Source organism: Magnolia sinica, chromosome 4, assembly GCF_029962835.1.
Source record: "Magnolia sinica isolate HGM2019 chromosome 4, MsV1, whole genome shotgun sequence".
Taxonomy (NCBI): Eukaryota; Viridiplantae; Streptophyta; class Magnoliopsida; order Magnoliales; family Magnoliaceae; genus Magnolia; species Magnolia sinica.
The window spans coordinates 35,653,110-35,673,302 of record NC_080576.1 but is presented as its reverse complement, the minus strand read 5'-3'; the positions used below and the strand labels follow the sequence as shown (position 1 = coordinate 35,673,302).

The 20,193-nt window shown below is 39.1% G+C and overlaps 2 protein-coding genes across 2 annotated transcripts; both read left to right on the top strand.

Annotated features, from left to right (window-relative positions):
- The first annotated feature begins 240 nt into the window (after window positions 1-240).
- LOC131244112 (secreted RxLR effector protein 161-like) lies at window positions 241-921 on the top strand. The gene has a single exon (XM_058243769.1). It carries the CDS (start codon window positions 241-243, stop codon window positions 919-921), a length of 681 nt encoding a protein of 226 aa, XP_058099752.1.
- A 14,691-nt stretch (window positions 922-15,612) lies between these two features.
- On the top strand, window positions 15,613-19,235 carry LOC131243013 (geraniol 8-hydroxylase-like). Its single transcript, XM_058242062.1, has 3 exons — window positions 15,613-16,160; window positions 16,400-16,855; window positions 18,325-19,235. Exons 1-3 carry the CDS (start codon window positions 15,660-15,662, stop codon window positions 18,949-18,951), a joined length of 1,584 nt encoding a protein of 527 aa, XP_058098045.1. The 5' UTR covers window positions 15,613-15,659; the 3' UTR covers window positions 18,952-19,235.
- Window positions 19,236-20,193: the final 958 nt, after the last annotated feature.

The window sequence follows — 20,193 nt, the reverse complement described above, 5'->3', positions numbered from 1 at the left end:
TTGAGATAAAAGATCTTGGTGATGCATCATTTGTCATCGGCATTCAGATTAGCCAAGACAAATCTCGTGGACTGCTTGGCTTGTCGCAGAGAGCCTATATCGATCGGGTTCTCGAAAGGTTTAACATGCAAGGTGTGCTCCTGGCCAAGCACCTATTATAAAATGTGACAAGTTTGGCCAATTTCAGTGTCCTAAGAACAACCTAGAGAAGGATAGGATGAAAGATATTCTGTATACGTCATGTCAGCAGTAAGGAGCATCATGTATGCTCAGGTCTATACGTGCCCGGATATTGCTTTTGTGGTTGGAATGTTGGGCAGGTATCTTAGCAATCTAAGGATGAACCATTGGATAGCTGTTAAGAAAGTATTGTGCTACCTACAAAGGACAAAGGACTTTGCACTCATGTATAGGAGAACTGACCATTTGGAGCTGGTTGGATATATAGATGTAGATTTTACGGGCTGTGTCGACAGCAAGAAGTCCACCTCGGGCTACGTATTCATGATGGGTGGTAGATCCGTATCATGGAAGAGTATAAAACAGTCGATTACGGCATCTTCCATTATGAAAGCAGAGTATGTAGCTTGTCATGAAGCCACGATTCAGGCGATCTGGCTTCAGAGTTTTTTCTCTGGTTTACGGGTTGTGCAAATGATCCCGAAACCATTGAAAATCTATTGTGATAGTTCAGTTGTAGTTAACTTCTCCAACAATAGCAAGTATTCATCGAGGTCAAAGCATATTGACATTAAGTATCTTGTTGTGAAAGAGAGAGTTCAGAATCGTCAGGTCTCTTTAGAACTCATCGGCACGAGGCAGATGATAGCAGATCCTCTCACTAAAGGTCTTCCTATTATGCTCTTTAAGGAATATGTGACGTCTATGGGAGCTGTAGATCCCAAGGATGTATTTCAATAGTGGGAGTTTTTCAGTTTTTGATCCGATTATGTACAGACATTTCAGAGATCTCTTTATGTATTGATGATTCTGTTATTCAGTTTATATCTTGTTTCTCCTTCAGTGTGCACTTTCAGTTTTGAGTAAGCAAAAATTTGGTTTGTGTCTTGGTGACATGTTCAGATGGACCACTAGAAGATAGGCACGTGTGATCACATTAGATGTGCAATCTTCATACCACACCCCATATCCTTCATCCATGTCGTTAAGGCTATTGGTATTCGTGACCGTGATTCGTCGCACTTTGAAATGTATAAATGTTGTTTTGACTACCACGATTCAATATCTGTAGTCTTGATGGACCAGATCGGACAAGCGCTGCTCATAATTATCCAACGGTATTGTTTTGAAATTCAATATGGTGCCCATTAGAAACTTTCAAAAGCAAATGCATTTTTAAAAATTATTTTCACAATTAAAATAAAATGTTTTGTTTTCTTTCAGAAATCAGTGTAGCCCAAGTGGGACAATTAAAATAAAATCTTTTGTTTTCTTTCAGAGATCAGTGTAGCCCAAGTGAGAGAATGTAAAACTCCTATCAGGTGGGCCACTGATGTAGAGCGGGTCGCGGACAGTTTCATAGCCAAGATGGATCAGAAAAGGCCCGGTCGACGACAGAAGTGATATGGACCATCGGACCTTAGATTGGGCGTATCTTACAATCCGGAATGAGTTATCAGGCATAAAATATATGATTTTGGGGTAGAACGAGCTACTTTAGCCAACCAACCCTGCTACACTGGGTTGCATAACCCGAATTTGCAAAATACCCCTGAATCGACGGTCATTTCCCTGTTTTAATTTCATTTTTACTATAAATAGTAAGTTTTAGTTTGATTATAACTCTTCATCCGTCGGGCTTTAGGAGTTGCGTCCAATGTGAAAAGAGCTTAGAATAATTAGGAGAACAGTTTGGTGAAGCCAAATAGGACACTTACTATTTTTGCCCGAAAACCTTGCGCACTAGTAGACATCATGACCGTTTATAAATAGTAAGCTTACTATATATAGTAAGTTGCGGATTCTAGGAGTTTTAGTTGTAGTTTGATTCTGATTTCTTTCCCATTGCTTGGTACCCCTATTTAAAGGGTTGTGAACTCATTTTTATGGATCAATTAATCAATTTTGAATTTATTAGAATTTATTTCTATTTCCTACTTTCTTTCCTCGTGGATTCGAGAAGTCTCTGTGTGGAGTCTAGAGAAGCTCCGTGGATTCGGAGTAGTTATCCTCATCACGTTCATCCTTACGTCAACCACACATGATCATCAAATCTGACCGTTGGATTATTTAGATTGAACAATTCAGTGGGCCCCACTACAATTGTGATCATTGTAAATAGGTTTGGGGTAGGACGCTTGAACCGTGGTCCCTATACTATGTTATTAAGATAGATATGAAAACTTACGGTGTGAAGACCCTAGAGGGAGAGGTGTGATGGGTAAGCTTCTAACCCTCTTTCTTATATATAGATGTCTTGGTCCCCCTCACCAATACAAGTGAGAAAACCCCAGTCTCATTGAAGGTCTCTTAAAGGTGTAAGGTGTGGAAGATCAAGATTCTTGTCGACGGAATGTCTTTCCAATCAGGTACGCTTTTACTTATGATTTTGAATCTCTATTGTTGATGCATAGACGATTCGTCAATTTCGCAATACAGATCCAACACTACATTCATAATTGCTTACATAGTGTCAGATTATTGAGAGAGTTTTTCACTTTTTCAATTGTATCGCTGCTAAGTTGATCTGCACCGTCAGGATCTGCCCATTCGTTCACCGTTCGTCATCCAAATCGACACAATCCATCATCACCTATGCACGACGCTCCTCTTTGATTGAATCGGTTGTTGTTGATCTATTTGATACTTGTTAGCAATAATTTATGTTTGTTGCACTACTCTCGGTCGATTCCTACTTTAGTTAACTTACCTGATCACATCGACCGTTCATTCGGCGTGTCACACCCGACCAATTCAACCCGTATGATTCGGCTATCCTTTCAACTACTTCAACCTGCATGATTCCACCCAATTGACTCCATTCTGTTGCTTGTTGTTTTCGACTATACGTGTGCAGGCATGCCATAATTGAAATTACGGCTTCAATTCAAACCGAACAACTATGACTCCAAGTGCCAAGATAGGCAAACACAGTGTATGACTGAGATCTGATGAGATTCGTCGCCTATTCAACCCCTCGCTCAATGTGTAAACAGGATCATGCGATATTCAGAGGGTGGGGTTCGTCCTCTGATGATGGGTTGCACCTTTGCCTTCCATACAAAGGACTTTTTGATAAAGATAAAATGAAATGAGAAAAAGATTTTTACAATTAGTCGCAAAGAGCAGCTACAAAATACCTTTTCGAGTGATGAACTAAATCTGGCATACGAGCATAGATTCAAATTAAAGCTAAAATTACCATCTACTTGATTAACGCTACAGATTACCTACAAAATGTAAATAGCAAGCTAAAAGTAAAGGATTACACTATAAAATGTAATTTGCTTAATAGGAAAAGTAAAGGATTACACTATGAAATGTAATTTGCTTAACAGAAGTAAAGGATTATACTATGAAATGTAATTTTCTTAACAGGAAAAGTAAAGGATTACACTATGAAATATAATTTGTTTAACAAGAAAAGTAAAGGATTATACTAGGAAATGTAATTTGCATAACAGGAAAAGTAAAGGATTACACTACGAATTGTAATTTGCTTAACAGCAAAAGTAAATGATTATACTGTGGAATGTAAAGAGACTGGTAATTGAAATGATAATTGAAAGATAGATTTGGTTTGTTTGGGTTGGTATAAGGCAATTTTTCTTACTGAATTCATTTGCTATTTATAGCTTTACCATGGACATTTAAATCATTCCCATGTTCTGACGGTTACCATAACCGTTCACCACTACTTAGCTTTCTCTGTTTCTTCTTTTTTCATATGTCCAATAATTGCTTTCACACGATTGTTTCTTCATTAGTTACTCAAAAAATGAAATAGCACCGTTTGATACGTTCTAGCTGTTATTATTAAGAAATCTTCTTCTTACATATCTGTAGATCTTTGAATACTCCATATGGATCTGTAGAGATCACACATAACTCCCCTTAATGGGTTTTCATGAGGAATGGTGATAATGAGGATGAACATTGCCCCCCGCATTGCTTTGCCTTTAAAAAAAGGTGAAAGAGAAGTGTGACCCCTCATTAATATGGCATTTATTGCCTATACATGTTAACAAGTCAATAACTGACTTCGGCCGATTCACTGTAACACGTCAGCAACGGTTGTACTTTATCAAAGGAATGGACAAACCTCATGCTAACATATGTTCTTACATTATTTCAAACAAAATCGCAGTGGTGGCCTAATAAATGCTTCCGTTCCTCGGCCGATATAAGTGTTATTTTGAATTCCTTTTCATTCTTAAGCCTTCGTTCTTTACTCTCTTCTGAGCAACTCCAAATCCCAACTTTTTTATTGAGCAATGGCCGCCTCTTCATCTTCCACCCCATCATTCCATCAAAATGATCTAGTTACTGTGGTGGATGCACTTGCTAAGAAGTGCATCGACAAGACAATCTTTCAATCGGCCCTCGGCGATTATTACTGCTTAGGTCCAGCGTTCACTCCATCAAAAGATGTTGTGGAAGTTATCATGATAGGTCCCCTATTTCCTCTCTACCCTGGCAAGACCTTTCTAATCCAATATGATTATGTTTCCGATCCTGCTAATGTTTCGAAAAATCCTCAATCATGGCCAGAGCCCCTTCCAGACTGGGATACTTGGTTTGCATGTGTCTCATCTCAAAATGAGACATCATGGAGAGCATCAAGCATATACGAATGTATCAAGCTCTCTGTTTTCGATTATCCATCAGATTCATTGATTTCTTTTAATCTAATGGAACAATAAATACAATTGGTTTTACTCTCGTGAATGGTTACCTTCGTGAATGTAACTCGATGTGATCTAAATGAAAAAAAAAAGGTGAGATGTTGAAGCACCCAATTTTCACATTATTAACACCTGAAATTCTCAGGCACGAGTATGTACTCAGGCTATGAAAATTCAGTGCGTTACAATTCAACTCTGACTCAAATGTTAATCAAAAGACACCCTGCGTACAATTAAGAAAAAGAGAGAAAAATGGAATATTTGAGAGCTCAAATATGGTACATAACACTTTTTATTTATTTTCTTTATGCATTTAATCTATTTTTGACCGATTTATTTAATAAACGGTGTGGATCGGCCACATGTTCATCACATTGATTTATGAGTAGATACAATGTAAAGACGATAGAAAGCTAAGATTTTATGAGAACTTTCTTATGCAGAGATTGATTTGTCTGCATCTGGTCTAATCAAACTAGATCTGTACAGAGAATACGATACCTAAGGCCAACTTATACATAGGCACTAATTTCCAGATCGATCTGACTATCAGATGGGCCACATAACTTAGATTTATAAGTGTTTAATAAGGAAAGCTCAAATTTTCTGAACAAGTGTTGGTATCACTTAGCGTACAAGGTCGAGATGGGCTATCGATGTATGTATGGTTAGATCTACATCATTCATCAAATGTGTATAAGCAAAATATGCCAAGACCTTAAGAATTTGAATGATTCAATCATTTGGTAGGCCACCCCGATCAATCATTTGTCATTCAATTTCAGAATCTATATGTAAATAAGCATATGAATTGTTCATATTAGCAAATCAATGGGTCTTCGCCAGTGTTTGACTAAGGAGTGAGTAATGATGGATGTAGATCTATCTAAATTGGTTAAATGGACCCAAGATCTCTGACCCAAAGAAAATCTCCAATTTTTTTTTAAAAAATAAATTAATCGAGTTAATATGAGTGTCATCGATTAATCAAAGTGTTAAATTTCGTCTAGTGATCTGTGTACCTTTAAGTGTATTTTCTCGATTCGATGACATCAATTGATAACTGTTTGAATAAAGTTTTTAAAAATCTAACTTTTGATAATTGAATTTAATCAACATATTATATATGAATATTTTAATTATTTGGTCATTTAGGATTTGGCCACCTATGATGTTAATCAAAGGTGGGCCCCACCATGTAATATAACTGGATGAATAATAATGTTGTAGATATAATTGATATGATTTTTAAATTCAAGTTAGCCTAATTACATTGTGGATTCTACACTACTAGACTCAAGTAAGCCAACATGTCTCATGTTCAGGGAAATTAAAATGGAATTGTTTGTGTAATTGATTAATTGATGTTTTGATCTAACTGATTTTGATTCATGAAACTAAGTCATCTTTTAATTTATGTTCTCACATTTAATTTCTGAAAAAATAATGGAATCACATATTTATATTCTGAATTAACACAAGTGTTTATGAAATGATGAAATCATACATCATCCATCGCATCTGCATATTGCATGGTAAATCCTTGGTGCCCTCCTTAGAAGAAATGTCCATCATAATACAATGTTACCATATGCGGGCTATACTCAGGCCTACCGAAAGGTGAAAGCCTACTCAACGGGTGGATGCGGGTTGACGATCTCCAGCTAAAGCAGATGAGTGATCACCCCGTCTAGTGCATTCATATATCATGTGCAAACATTTTTCCATTCAATATTTTGTACCATTATAATTGTTATGTTTATGAACCATGTCGGCTTATTTCACTAAGCATGGCCAAATTACCTTTTTTATTAATGAACACTATACAGATGAGCCATTAACTTATGATGTGGCGCATGAATCAAAAGGAGCCACTAAACCTGAACACGACCCACGTGAAACGTGGCCATACTTATTTGAAGATAAATTAGCAGCATTAGACCATTCATGAATACTTGATTTATTTGTTAGGATAAATTGATTGACTATAATGCATACTGGCATTAATTGTGGAATTTTAAACAGTTGTTTAGATTTATTTAATTGAAACATTGTGAGTTTAGAATAAACATAGTTATAATAAGATGTTATAACAAATGAATGATGTTTGAAATTTATATTATTTAAATGGGCATGAAGATTTATATATGCCTGGTTTATTGGTGTTAAGTGTTATGTATGCGTGATTGAAATTCAACGAAATTGGGTGGAACTTAGAATGAATGTAATTCTCACATTGTGATCAACAGATGAAGTTAGTATACTTTGTGTACGAGTTACAAATTGGAACTCAAATTTGAGGGTGCATACTCTGTACCCTGATTTTGGAGCATGACATCTAATGTGTGAGAGAAAGAGAGTTTTCATTTTACTGTATTAGAAAAATAAATTTTAGCTAGAGCTATTTAATACTATGTCAGTGTACTGTCAATAAGCAAGAGACACAAATTTCCTAGGAAAGGCTTTAATAGTATATTCCTATGATGAAAGGTAGGATAGGACTTACCGTGACATTTGTGAGAAATATACCCCGTTCATCTTTTTTGCAAGCTTACTTTAAGACATTAGACTAAAAATGAAGTGGATCAAAAACTCAAGTAGGTCTCAGCCTCGCAGAAGGGGTAAATTAAGGAAAGAAATGTGTATTGTTGAAACCTTCTTGAGCTCCATTTTAATGTTTATATTCTATCCAAACCGTTTATAATGTAATTTCCATTGGGATAAAATGAAGACATAAAAAACATTAGCTTGATACAAAAATTTTGTAGTCGTACGAATGTTTCAATGGTGGTGACCACCGTTTCCTCTCATGTGGCGCAGTTTTGGATCCACCTCAATTTTGGTCACACATCTCAAAATGAAGTCATAAAACAAATAAACAAGGTGGATTTCTCACAAACATCATTGTAAGCCCCACCTAGCATTCCAATGCAGCAACTTGCTGATAAGGGCGTGTTTGGATTCGCGTATAGTATTGTAAAGGGAAGTAAAACTGTCCCATTAAGGTATTAGTGGTCCTGCTATAGTAATGCGTCTGTAAATTGCAAACCACTTACATTGTTTGGATAAGAGTGCTCTCGTATAGCACGGAGACCATAGTTTCCGAAATTAGTGTTTGGGAACAGAGTGTTCATCAGTCGCACTGCTTCCCAAGCATGAAATAGGTCTGGAATTAATGTGGGCCGTGAGAAGAAAATTATATATACACATCCAGTCCTCATATGATATATTTACTATCCAAAGTCAAGTGGGCCCCACCATGATAACGTAAGTAAAACCCTTTCCATACACCTGATTTATATATCATGGAAATAATCAGTATAATCAGTTAGATCAGTATCAATCCACGTACAACGGTCCAAATTTTAATTATGCGTCCAGGCCAAAACCGTTATGGTTCATCCGTAACCAACCATATCTTAGATGTCGTCACATGAAGTGATTCTACTATGATTCTTGTTCACAACCAAAAAAAAAAAAAGGAGCGTTTATATTTCAAAAAATGAAAAACAATATCACCGCAAGTAACAGACAATACTACAGCTGCTGCTAACCCAACACAGATGGTGGATGAAACAAAATGTAAACTAGCAACATAAAAACGGCGGACATAGTTTGACTTGAAGAAAGGTTTGCAACCAATATAAACATAACCCTCCAACTATATGTTTAAGATACGATAGAAGAAATAATCCAGCCAACGGCTACAAATCAGCAACACCCCAACCACAACTTTGAATAGCCCATTTATCATCCTATTTGCACCATGTTCTCCTATCAAGCGTATGTGCGATTCGCATGGAGATTGCATCCCAACAAAATCCTATTGCCAATGAGCCGAGCCATGAGGAGGAGAAACTTCAGTCTGAAATCTCCCGGTGGGCCCATCATAATTTTGGCATGTGGTGGGTCTTTCATGAATCTCGAATGTGCTCTGACAGACAGTTAAAAACACAATATTCAACAAGATTATGATGGAGATGGTATACAAATCGCTTGTCAAACTATAAGGCTGAGGATTTGATGATTCCATCTGAATATAGGTTTCTTATTCGTACCTGAAAATTCTACCAAGCTCTCGCAGCCTCCTCGTATGACTTCTATGATTGGTGCCTACATCCGCTGTAGCGAACCACCTGTGCTCGTGCATCCTCCCACTTGTAATATAATCCAAGATGTCTGCCAACAAAGACCACATAGTATTTCCCCATAGTTGCTGAAAAAACATTTCAAATAACAGTCATTAATAAAATGAAGTGAATATAGCATGTGCCAGCAGTTTCAAATCTATTCAACTGTTATTAGAAGAATCAGATAACATAATAAGTACAACTGTTTCCATCCACACCCAATCCCGGGTCTTACCTTATCAATAGGTATTTTTGAAGTGATGAACCGATATTGAATCCCATAAAATCATGGAATTTAATACAATCCGTGGAAGAAAATGAAATATACATATCCTAATTCATACCAAGTGGTACTGCAACAATGATAAAGTGCAGACTGTTTCTAGCATCAGTTAAAAAAACAGATAATGTACATATATGATATGAAGACATGACATTTTCATCTGCAAGGAAACAGAACAGACAGTCCACATATAACAACATGTACAACATGAAAATTAGTCCAAACATTATATATGCAAACATTCAAAATCAGTTAATTGTTTCTGCGCTCTGAGGCAGATAATCAGTTTTACCTGCACTCATGCATTTCACTCTCATTGCTAACAGATATTAGAAGTAATTCTACCACCAAGGATCAATTTGCAGAGTCAACGTTAGTAAAGCATTATCAACAAGATCTCAAAAGTTGGGTGCTGGTACCCATGTAGTACCCTAATCATCCGGATCACCAAAAACAAGAATCCAAAAAACCACTTGTTTACATTACAAAAAAATCAAAAGAAAATATTTCAGTAATAGTTATTTAAAAGTTTCAGAAATCACCAGGATAGAGATGTATCAAACATCTGTGTTGTGGTCGAGGAGCTTTTGTATGAACTCCTTCCGCCTTTCATGTCCCATCTTGATGAAGAAACCGGCACTAATAATATCATTCTACAGCAGCCTAGCAGCCTAAACTGGTCCTCATGGCTGAGACCATTGACATCCTCTATAATGCCCAGTATTTTTTGTAGTCGGGTTATTGTTTTTCCTGTTGCCATAGTAATTGTTAGGGACCTGATAGCCTCAGCCACTTCATCCATCTTGTCTCTAATTTGGTCACTCGATTTAACCCTTCGTTGACGGGTCGTGCCAGTACCAGTGCTCTGACTATTTCTAGACCCAAACGAAGTTTTCATAGGGCCTGTATGAACCCTCTTTGACTGCTCATGTGACCCCTCATTGGGACATCATGCCGAACCACTACCTTTTTCATCATCATCGTCTGAAGAAAGACGTACTATATCATTGCCATCCTCTTCAAACTTATCGGAACAGTTAACTTCATCTCTTGGGCATCGGCGTCCAGAAATGGGGGATGAGTATGCGGTACTGGCATAAGATCCCTGGGTACATTCATTAACAAACATAAAACATAGGTCATTATACCTATCTATATATTTTCCTCGTATCCTTTCCGCATATGGGTGAGACTGCAAGAACAAAAAAGTACAAGTTAGCAACCTAGCAAATATATAATTAGATATGTCCACCCAAAGAAAACGAAGCTGAACAAAATTTAATTTCAAAGATGTCTTTCTGATATCCCCAATATCTACAATCATTTTAAAATCTGATATGGGTTTTACAAAATCATTAGCAACAACCATTTTCTCTTCTCAGATATGCATAGTTGAAATATTATATCCGACGAGACCATTTATATAGAATAACACTCCGTTCAGTCCATTGACTTTCAGATATGCATTGCTGAAATTGGGCAATGCATCAAAAATGCATAGAGATATGCATAGGACTGATATAATCCGCAGCAACTTTTGTTACTTTCATCAGATGTGCGTATATTAGTTATTCAACATTATATAAAGAATGCATGTATTTTACCGCAATATAAGCCTCCCATACATCATCAGTAGCGATGACCATTTTAACAGCAGGATCCTAACTAAAACCACTTGCGTTTAACATATCCTTCATAGCCTAGTAGAATTTTTTGAAAGTGCGGAGATGGTTGGATATATGTTTATTTTCTAGCTCGACTCCACATTTGACACTGATTTCAGTTATAGTTGCTTTGTACACTTTCAACTTGAAACCGACGTCGCTCTTCCGACCCAAATTTACCTGCTTGATTAACGCATCGACCAATGCGTTATCCATCACATCAGTCCATCGAATGTGAACAGTTTTCTTAGGGTGTGCAGATCTTCGATTTTTTTGGGTCGGAGACACAAGTGATGCTACTGTTAGTAATGTTGCTGAGCTGGTTGTAGCTGGTGTTCCAAATATTTTGTTGTGTGATGTCAGGGGGCTGTTGGTAGAGCCTTTGTGTTTAGACGAAGATGCTAACACATTCTTATCTCTGTCTATCTTGTTGGAACTCCGTAAGAAGTTCATATTACCTACGAAGCATTAATAATCAATGGAAAGTAGTTTGAAACAAACAACTGTAAGACAAGATATATGAGTATGAGGCATTCTAAGAATATACAATGCAAACTGAGCGATAATAATCGATTAAACTGTTAGACATCATGAAGTCCTTTCATAAGAAAATGAAAAGAAAAATAGTCGTAAGTTCCTAAAAGCACACCAAATGAGTTATAAAACAGTACAAATCCGCTGTTAGAAATAACATCTTAACACATGACATTAAAAAAGAGGAAATTAACACCGCCGCCGGGTACGAGGAAGACTGTCATTCCACATCCTCTCTGCAATTTGATCCCTTTTTTTTTTATCCACTCATCTCTCGCGCGATCTGGCAGACATGACAACGCGTGATCTTCATCAGCATTATTGAACTCGATAGGGGAAGACGAGATTTTCTCAAAACCGTCTCCAATATCCTCAACTGCTTCATAAAAACCATCTTCACCAGAAACACAGATGAAATTGTGCGGCACACAGTAAGCTATAACAATTTTCACTTGTGTTATAAACTTGAACTGTGGTGCTATCCGCAATATAGGGAATCGGCCCTTTAAAACACTGAAACACTGTTCGATAACATTTCTTAACTGGGCATGACGATAATTGAATAGTTCTTTCATATTTGTAGGCTTCTTTCTCGTACGAAATTCATTCAAGTGATATCGGACACCTCGATAAGGTGCGATAAAATCAAGAGAGTGGGTATATCCCGCATCCACAACATAATATTTTCCTACACAAAGCAATATATGAGAATTAAGCATGTGAACAATCGTGTCCTACATATGTACATGAATCAGCAAGTGTCATTGATTACCATAAGAGACAAGAAAACAATTAGGGTGACGAGTTAATGCATTTTACAATACACGAGCATTGGATGCTGAACCATCCCAACCTGCTAGCACATACACAAATTTCATATCGAATGTACATGTTATCATTACCTTTTGTGACAGATACCTTTTCGATTATGAAAAGTTATACTTTCGCCTTTCGGCAAATAGGCTGGAATGTGGGTGTCATCGAGTGCCCCAATGCAATCCTACAAGCAACATTCATCTTACATTTAGGTCATTATTACGCAAACGACAATATAATCGTATCATAATTTCAATATTATGGGATCGTATTGCTTGAAAATAGAGGCTCCACATTGGATTATCGGATATCTCTTTCGGAGTATGTAAACCCGAGAACTTGACATATTACAGATAAAGACAAATTACAGCTTGAAGAATCCTATGAAAATGTCGACTCACAGTCTCTCTAAACCTTAAAAACCGATTACCAATGACCCGATTTCGCACATTGTGGCCAATTGTATGCAGGAACATGATAACTTGTTCCTCTAAACTGCACCTTTTACTATCACATAACAAATTCTTATCTCTTAACAAGGAACATAACTCGAAAAATTTATCACGACCCATACATAGTTGTGAAAGGCAGTCTGCATCACTTTTCCTTATGATTCCATTCACAAATCTATTTCTAGCTACATGATAATATCGAGAGGACGACTTCAAACAATAACGACGATAATATTCGGCAACTCCCATGACACATGCAGAGGCTGCAATTGCAGTCATTGCAGCTGCTACCTCATTTTCATTCCAGTCACTATTGGATGAATCCGCACTACTAGAGACATCACTACCAGACCCCATGAGACAATTTGTGTCTGACCTGTTACTAGGTCCAAGTTACTTTAAATATACAGATGAAAATGTCATAAAAATCTCACATGTACAGCAACATTATGATATCTTTTGCAGAGTTTTTCTATTAAACATCAGCACGAATATCAACATAATTGCGAATGTAACATACATCTATTTCGTCTAAAACATGAAAACCATTTTCTTTCATCAGAGATAACACAGGATATTGACATTGTTCAAGCAACCAATGAGCATATCTTGAAATACAATTTGAAATAGATATTAGTAATAGCAACTACATCAAGTAGGATAGCCTAACAATATATTCACATATTTTTTTTATGCCCAAAAAATGGAGAAATTTTCATAAAACATGCATACACTAACATCCTTTAAAAAGGTGATCAACCAGGCTACGGAATGTGTCAAATGAGAAGAAGCATGTTCGATACATTAGAAAAGATTACTAACACAAATAGGGAAGTAATACCTGGCCTAATGCAGAAGACCTGAAGTCTATGCAGCAGTTCAGTATTTAAGAATGGAATCAAATGAGAGAAGAAGGAAGATAAAGATAGTTTATATACAATATCCGCAAATGGTTATGAGGCACTTCAAAGATCAGTACGCCCTGTTCATTGACATGCACAGGTCAAGTCGCATGTCGCGGTGTAGTGAATCCATCAACCGGATACACTGCAGATACGCAGTAAAAACAAAAGATTCATCTACCAGGAATATCTTTTTGACGATAGCCTTCACACAGGGTCCATCGTCTTAACGTGAATCCCCACCATGGTTGTTACTCAACCCACACATGCATATCCAAATGGTATGTACATTTGGGCGTTTGGGGAGTAAACAGAGAGACGGAGAAATATGTAGCATGATAACATCGTACTACATGAAACGGAAAATCTCTCCTAGAGATTCGAGGAATTAGATTGTATATTACCTGTATTCGCGAAATCACCCACCTGTAATGTCTATAGGGAAGAAGGCGAGAGAAACAACGGCCGTAAGGATGTTCCTCGAATCCTATTCAATCGGTTCCACTCAGAGGCGGTGGTGGAGGTCTTTGGAGAGATGCACGACAGGGCGAGTGAGTGGACGAGGGTGGGATTCGTCTGAGACAACCAGTCAAATGAGGAGAGAGAGTAGATGCTAAACGATGATCTGCAGATTTTCTTGCAATCCTGGGATTTTTTTCTGCTTTTTCTTTAACTTCCGTCTGTTATGACGGTGCAGTGCTTTCATTACACTAGACAGACGCCTACGTTGTAGCAGTATTTTACAAGACGTGTCGTTTCGAGAAACTAGGATGGCGACGTACCCGGGTAACCAGCGTACCACATGGCACTGTTTGGATAGTGTCGATTTCAATGTTGTATTTTTTTAACATATACGATACATTACAATATGGGCCCGACATCCAAACACGCCCGAAAGGCATTTCGGGAAATCCGCGTCCAATTCAATGAACCTTTGTTATAGAGTCGTAGCTTCTGTACCGTAGTAATGTGAACACGAATCATTTATATCAATTTAAAAATGCATGTGATGCGTACAGTGCCAAACAAAAGGGTAAATGTTTGATACTAGGTGGTGAAATTCCACTAGCGTGAGTGTGTGGGGCTGTGTGTGCGTGTGTAAAAAAAAAAAAAAAGGGTAAATATTTGATACTCGAGCAGCGGGAGATACTTGATACGCCAACTATATTGTCAGTTTGTGGACATTTAATAAACGGCTGGGATGAAAACCATCCATACCCATCGATCTTCACCCTGGGGGCCGGGCCACCTTATAATGAGTGGATCAGCCTAATATCCGCACATGACCATCTTCACTATGGGGGCCACCTTATGATAAGTGGATCAACCTAATATCCGCACATAGCCACCTGTCCGTACACATGTGTCAGGTTGAGATGCCAATCTAGAACCGTCCATTTTTATGGACTGTTATGGATGGACCGGGTTCAATTCAAAACTGCATCCCTTCTGTATTTGTCACCAGTAAATGGGTAATCATGAGCCTCTTTGATTAGTACAAGGATCATTGATTGGACGGCCTGGATCATACAATTGGGATGGTTTTTCCACATCTCAATAGACGGTTGTCTGCCACGTGGATGGTGGAGATAGTTGCACCTTATTCCAGTTGTATATATGCTCTACAGTGCGTGGACAGTGTATCCTAAATATTAATTTATAAAAATTTGGTGTTTACTTCACGAATGTGGGGCCCACGATTTGATGCCTTGGCACGAGCTACGCCCACGAGCTCCTCGCTGCCTCCTCCATGCTCCCTTAAAATTTCAAAATTCCAAGTATACCCTCACTCCCACGTTATCATTGATTCCCGCACCTCACACTCCCACGAGAAATGCGTTTTTTACTGGCGATTCGGACCGAGTCAGTGCAGATTGCGATTCAACCCCAAAATTAAGGGCATTCTGGTAATTTAACACACCGACGCTGTACTTAAAAACGCCCTCGCTATCTGCACACACTCCAAACCTTCTCACTCGAAAAACCACGATCAAAACTCAAAGAGTTTTTGGAATGGAGCAGGTACACCTTCTCCTCTCCGCCACGACCGCCCACCTCTCCTCCCTCCAATCATCCACCATCATCGCCATCGCCGCTTCCATAGTCGCCTTCCTCCTACTTCCGATCATCTTCCGCCGCTCGAACTGGCGGAATGCCCCGCCGGGCCCCACCGGGTGGCCCGTGATAGGCTACCTGCCGTACCTGACGGATCGGCTGCACGAGGACCTCCACAAGTTCTCCTTCACCTACGGCCCGATCTTCAGTCTCCGGATGGGCCAGAAGCCGGCGATCGTCGTATCTTCGCCGGACATCACAAGGGAGATCCTCAAGCACAAGGACCTTACCTTCTCTAGCCGCACGATCACCGAGGCCGTGCGATGCGTGACGTACGATGCCACGTCACTTGTCTTCGTGCCGTATGGCGCCAGGTGGAGGCTGCTCCGGAAGATCCTGACAACCGAGCTGTTCTCATCCCGGTCCATCGAACTATTGCAGCCCGCTCGCAAACATCAGGTGCTTTTGATTACTGACGTTTTGCTAATTCCACACGCAGGGACGTGGACTGCCTACTGACGCTGCCAGTAGCGAGGTGGCTACTGGACAGTACTCCGTCGGCCTCATCATGATTTATGTGCTTTATCCACGTTCGATCTGGGCCATGAATTATTTTTCATTGACACAAAATAAATGTGATTAGTATTTCTAAGAATTTCTAATTTCTAATAAATTCTATGGTTTTGGTGTTTGGCCAGGTCCGTGTACTACTTAAGAATTTGTACACTGCATGGGAATCGATGACGCCAATCAACATCGCAGATTCGACGTTTGTGGTTTCGGCGAACCTGGTGAGCAATCTGGTATGCTCGAAGAACCTATTCGACAACACGAAGAAGGAAGGAAGGGAGCTGAAGGAGATGGTGTGGGAGATACTGGAGGTTGTCGGGGCGCCGAACCTGGCGGACCTCATACCGTCATTGAAGGTTTTGGACCCACAGGGGCTGAAGAGGAGGGTGTGGAAGGTGGTGAAGAGGTTCGATGACTTCTTCGAGAAGCTGATCGACGAGCGGTTGGAGGAGAGGAAGAAGGGAGTGAAGATCAATGAGAACGGGAGGATGGATATGCTGGATGTGTTCATGGATTACCGAAGTGACAAGAAGGACGATGAGCTTAAGGAATTCTCGAGGGTCGATATCAAAGGAATGTTATCGGTACGTAAAATGATCGAACTTAAGTTCAAGATTGAAAATGGGGCAAAAGGTAAGCCCAGCCCAGCCCAATTAGTAGATACATCATGTGTCTGTCTCTATAATCTTCTATTATCCTGTTTCGGGTTTTGGGTCTGATCGGGTCATCTGGCTCAGCCCATTAGCAGTTTTTATTGAGCCATGGGCCGACTCGACCCATTTCCACTCTTTGAACTGCATTGTTCTCTGTACTGTCATTGAGGGACTGTACAGCCGATAATGATGCCGAGACAAATGCATCTGGTAACATCCTCTGTTCTAAATTAGATTAATCTATTCAGTTTTTAATTTATAGACAAATGCAAGTTGAGTTTAAAATACTTGATTAAAGGAAAGACAAAAACTAATGCAGACCACATTAAATGTACATGTAGGGCAGGCACATTGGCGTACTGACACAGGGATGGATGTGATGAGGTCGATCACCGTGTTCCTAATTACTCTGAATCCACATAGCTCTTTAGACTACTCACCGAGATTCCTCAAATCTATGAGGGATTAAAAAAATACATATATAGAAATAATTTATAATAAATCCAAAATAAATTAATTGATGATTTTTTTTTAATTTTTTTTAAAAAATGAAATTACAATCCTTTATATAGTGAACTCAAACCTAAGACAGAGGTTTTAGACTCAAACACCCTAAAAACTTTAAAATGTGACTTACTATAAAGAATAAACTTACTATTTGTAGACCGTCACCATTACTACTAGACTTTATGGTTTTGGAACAAAATAGTGTGTGTCTGATTTAGCTTAACTACATTATTTTCCTAATTTTTTAAAGCCCTTTTCATGTTGGGCAGACTTTTGACTGTCGATCTGATGGAATCTCACAAATCTGGTGTGGGCAATCTGGCATAACAGGGTTGGTTGGCTAAAGTAGCTTCTCCTATCCAAAATCATATATGATATGTCGAAAAACTCATTCTGGATCATGAGATACGATGATTTTAAGGTTCCGGCTGTCCTGATCATTTCCAACTCTAATTGGGCCTTCTCTAGTCCGTCTTTGCCATAAAAGTGTCTACAACCCGCTCTACATCACATACCGATTGAGTATTCAAACGATGAGTTCCATGGTTGATGGGAGATCACTTGTGGTGGGCCTACCGTACGGTGGGTCCCCAGATTAAAAACTTAAAAAGTAAGAAAAGGACAGGCCTACCTGAGCCCACCATTCAAATGGCTACACATACAAAAGTTAAATAATGGGAGTTGGCCTGGGGCCATTATCTATTGGATGCAGGAAAAAGGTCCAGCCCCATTTAGTTAATAAGGCCTAAAAATTCAACCCTGGGTCCAACCCATACAGGTTGATACCTGACCCAAACAAGGCCGGAATTGAACTGGAATCTAGCCGAGCAGGGCTGTGGAACTGATACGATGAAATAAGCATTCTAAACTTCTCTGTAACTGGATTTCTGCAGGACATGTTCGTCGCCGGCACCGACACTTCTTCAAGCACGGTTGAATGGGGGATGACTGAAATTCTTCGAAAGCCCACTGTCTACAAGAAAATACTAGCGGAGCTCGACGAAGTGGTTGGAAGGAACCGCTTCGTTGAGGAGGCCGACATCCCGAAGCTCACTTACTTCCAAGCAGTGGTGAAAGAAGTCTTCCGGCTCCACCCAGGGGTCCCGCTCCTTATCCCACGCCGAACTGGCGAGGCATGCGAGGTGTGTGGCTACAACGTGCCCAAGCACACCATAGTGTTCGTGAACGTGTGGGGCATGGCTAGGGACCCCAAGGTGTGGCCTGACCCTCATGAGTTCAATCCAGAGAGGTTCGTCGGGAGGGAGATTGATGTGAAGGGCCAGGACTTCGAACTCCTGCCCTTCGGGACAGGCAGGAGGTCCTGTGTCGGAATGCCGCTCGGCCATCGCATGGTGCATTACTCTCTAGCGTCGCTAATGCATTCATTTGAGTGGAACTTTTCAGCTGATATCTTGGAGGACATGTCGGAGAAGGTGGGGATCACACTTCAAAAGGCCAAGACATTGGTCGGGATCCCGAAACCGCGCTTGTCGGAGTCGGTCTACCGGCAAAAGGAGTAAACATGTGTGGAGTTGTATTTTACAAGTGTGTTTGGTTGCACCAAATTTTATGATATTTCATGATTAATCAGTCTAATTTGGTGCAGCCAAACACACCCAAAAGCTAGCAAATGTGTTTTGTAGTTAGACCGGTGCAGCCAAACACACACAAAAGCTAGCAAATGTGTTTTGTAGTATGCTTTGTGTGGAATTAGTGTATTTAGGATTTTTCCTTTTGGTATGTTATAAGCTGTGGATTAGATTTTTATAAGCAACAATGATGAAAATGTAATGGGTTTTTGTAAGAGGTGGATGTAAAGTTTTCATGCACCCAGCTGCAATTGGACTCGTTGGCATACATATCATCTATCTCAGCTGTCCATTAGACCCATTCCGTTCTTAATAAACTGCATTGAAAAATCACATTCATTGGGTGATCCAAACTGTAAAGTTTGCAGCATGCAAAAATGGATGGTCTAGATCGTTCCTCAGACATAGGTCCAGTCATGGACGTTCAGGACCATCGGATTGCTGTGATTTTGGCACAATAGGGCATGAACAGGAGACTAAACCTAATGGACGGTCCTGATAGCTGATGTGTATGCCAACAATTGAATCCAGGATTTGTAGAAGTGGGGTTGTTTGGCACTTTGAAATTCGGTTTCAATTTCAACCCTTTTTCAGTTCGAGAGAGACCCGAGGATTTTGAGGTCATCTTCAACCGCCATAACTACCATTTCCTCCTTTCTTAAGGTATTCATGAAAATATTTTCACTTGAATATTACAAATATCCAGCCTATGCAATCATTTTGTAAGTTATAGCATTGAAAAAATTAACAATCACCTAGAAATAAATATAGAATTTAATTTCGAATATAAAATTAGTGGGCCCACTTTTGTAGGCTACCAAAAGTTTGGACTTGCCTTCTATTTAGACCAAGGCTATCTTACAATGCGATCAATGTGATGATTGTCTTATATTGCACATATATGTCATGTTTAGAATATTTAAGAGCATTTACTTCATTACATACATTATCTTATCAAATATCACAAAATAATTTCAAGACTTGAAGAGTTAAAATTGTAACACGATTTTGAAAATTCATGCTACCAAGCATAACTAAAAATTCAAGATTTAAAATTCAAGATTTCAATTCCATGCTCTCAAATGAACCCTAATTGCCTTGAGGTTGTTCTAGTAATGTTGCATCTGTTTTTTATGGGCTTGGGCTAGCATTTGAAGTGTTGGTATCGCTACA